The sequence below is a fragment of the Pyrus communis genome, chromosome 1, assembly GCF_963583255.1.
Source record: "Pyrus communis chromosome 1, drPyrComm1.1, whole genome shotgun sequence".
NCBI classification, from domain to species: Eukaryota; Viridiplantae; Streptophyta; class Magnoliopsida; order Rosales; family Rosaceae; genus Pyrus; species Pyrus communis.
The window spans coordinates 3,561,477-3,564,620 of NC_084803.1; the positions used below are offsets into that span (position 1 = coordinate 3,561,477).

General features: G+C 37.6%; 1 protein-coding gene across 1 annotated transcript in view; it reads left to right on the forward strand.

Annotated features, from left to right (window-relative positions):
* Positions 1-3,053: 3,053 nt before the first annotated feature.
* The window catches only part of LOC137731301 (putative GATA transcription factor 22), a 6,761-nt gene continuing 6,670 nt past the window's right edge, over positions 3,054-3,144 (forward strand). Inside the window, exon 1 of the mRNA XM_068470398.1 lies at positions 3,054-3,144. This exon is cut by the window's right edge and continues 155 nt beyond it. Coding sequence (XP_068326499.1) covers positions 3,054-3,144 — 91 coding nt within the window.

A 3,144-nucleotide genomic window follows, 5' to 3' on the forward strand; every position in this document is an offset into this window, starting at 1 on the left:
ATGATCTTATGAGTATTGGCCCAATCTTGCTTAGGTTTTTGTGTGAATGAAGGCAAAGTATGGGCCAGGAAATTAAATTGAACCCATTCTTTGAGATCCAAATGCACCTTTGCCAGTTAACACCCTACTAAGGATAACGAATTGTGAGGTTGGAGATGAATATATAGTATGTGGTTTGATGAGCTACCACACGGTTCAAGCCGAAACACAGCGATGCATTGCATGCCCACCAAGCAAGGACACAGTAGCGTCGTGTCACGTAGCTCAGATTGCATGCTAATTCCTATATATTAAGATCGAGTGAGATATATATACAAATATATATGTATATTACCTAGATCTGTACATAGCCCATATCATGACAAATTAATAAATTAATCAACTTACGTAGCATGCTTCTTGATCTCATAAATTCATGAATTATAACCAAATTAATATTATCTTTAAGTGAAAATTATGCACATTTTTTCTGGTCAGAGATATCGATCATTGATGTGCCAACGTTGTCAACATGTTGATTTTCTAAGCTCACGATTAGACCTAGCATTTTGAACCCGACCTGTTAATATTAGTATTTGGATGGATGCTTAACGGGTCGGGTCGCTAACGTGTGAACCTGTTAAATAACGGGTCATTTTGGGTCAACCCGTTAGCACCCGTTAGTTGAGGATCTTTTAGTAATTTCAGTAAAGTCTTAACAACAAAAAATAAACTATGCCAAAATAATAATAATAATAATAATAATTGTTAACGGGTGAAACAAGTGACCCATTAAGTTAACCCAACAAACCCGACCCGTTTACAGATCTACTCACGATCATGTGTTGTTGTTGATTAGGTATTTCATGGTCGTGATTTATGCTTCTAGCTAGCTAGTTTGTATCATCTGTTTTGTTCTTCTCTTAGTGATTGATATATGATGTTTACGGTTGAGGAAAAGAAGTAAGCCGTACTATAGGAATCGACAACTAATTGTATGAACAAGATAATTTCATGGGTGGAAAATGGTGTGATTGAGATTCAAGTGGCTCAGATAGTTGTTGAGAACTTGGGAGCGTCTGTATCCAAGGATGGAAGTCTAACATAAGTTCTCGACCTTATGTTTGAATGAAGAACCCTTACCTACCCAAAAAATTTAGACTAAATTGTTAAAAATGCCCAACAATATATAGTACCGATGAATTACTCAAGCACTATAAAACTGGTACTAAAGACTACAAATGCACTTCAAACACGGTAAACAAAGAACCTTTGAGTGACATCTTTCTGAGAATCATTTGAAGTTTTCTCGATTGACGTTTTCAAATCCCTCTGTCAAATTTTTGTACTTCATTCCTAACAAATTTATACTAAGTTTCATGGAACTTTAAAAATGTCTCATCCAAACAGATGATTTTAAGAATATTTACACTTTTTGCCAATTAATTTTGAGTTTGATGTTCACAATATTCTAATAGTAGATAATAAGGGTTTTTTTTTTTTTTTCACGCAAAACGGGGTAATTTTTTTTTTTCTGTCCATGAGTAGATTTGGAGTTTATACTGCTTTTCTTAACAAAATTGATTGATTCGGGCGTAGCCAAAACAAGATAATGCTAAACTGTAGAGCAAACCTCATCAGGTGGGTATTGTGCATGCTCGCAGCTAGCTTATATATAAAAGGGGCGCCCCTGGTCCAGCGCCACTGTACGTATAAACCAATGTAATCTATAAGAGGCAGCAAAGATTTTTATCTGACGATGTATTGGGGAAAAGGAATTAGAAACGGACAAGAATTAATAAAAATCTTGTGAGACGACTGAATAAATGAGTATAAAGAAATTGCTTTCATATATTCTTCAGACTAAGTAATCATTGCTTGCACCGTTTGACCTGATCATCAGTGTGAGAAAAAGAATAGAAGGGGAGAGAGAGAACGAAATATATAGATGATCGAGCAAAATGATTGTGTAAAATATATATGAATGGACATATAAAAATTAAAAGTACATTAATTTTTAGAGGTATTGCTGAAAGAGAGAAATGAAAATATCAGAATTTGAAGAGTAAAATCGAGGGTGATAGCAGGTGTGGCCCTGTGGGGGACTAAGAGAGACAGAGAGGCGCTGTGTTACTGTCTGTTGCCTGTGCCAGCATTTGATGAGTTTTAGCAAGGCAAACTGGCTAAGGATGGGAGACGCTCCCATATGCAAATAGGCTATCCACGTACATTACCATTCCATACCCGTCTCTTCATATGTCTCTGCACAGTTTTCTAGTTTTACTTTATCTCAGTATTAATTTATTCTTCAAACTATTTATTTTGAATCTATATATTGAAAGAAGTTGAAGTTTCACTTTGCTGTCGAGCATATAATTAGACTGTTATAGAATCTTTTCGGACAGAACCTTCCTAACCATTTTTTTGGCTTTTGTGGAGTCCGAGGACCCAATAGGCTCCTTGAGACATTTCTACCAATACCTGACCCTCTAAAACCCTAGCTATGACCCCACACATGCACACAACACGTACACGGGGACACGATAATATTAGTTTTTTACGGGCGGTAAAATTTTACAGGTTGTGAGTTGTATGTATGTATTTGATGAAGTTTTTTTGTCAAGTGGTATAAAAAAAATTTGGGGGGGGGGGGGGGGGGGGGTGGGATGGTGGTTGAAAACTGCAGAAATGAATAAATAGGGTTTGTCATACATACTACTGGAGTGGCATTGCGAGCAGTAGCATTCAGCACCTCCTCTGTATTTGTCATTTTCTAGCAGCAGCTTGTTTATCTATCTATCTATCTATCTGAGTCCTGTTGACATGAAGTTAAGTGAATGCCTTCCAACCTTTCAGGACTCTCTCGATCTCTCTCTCCTCTTCTGGTCCTTGCCCCTTCTCTCTTATAAGACTTCTGAATATCTCAGGACCTTTTGATCAGCTTTTACCCTATCTCATATTGTCCTCCTTTGCTGGACACTCGATCGACACACAACACCCTTTAAACTCCCCCACCCCCCTCTCTCTGTCTCTCTCTCTCTCTCTCTCTCTCTCTCTATCTCTCTCCCTCCTGTATGATGACTCCAGTCTATCTGAACCCACCATCCTCTCCTTTCTCCCATGTCGAGCAAGCAAATGATCAGGATCAACGAATGAAACTTTTTA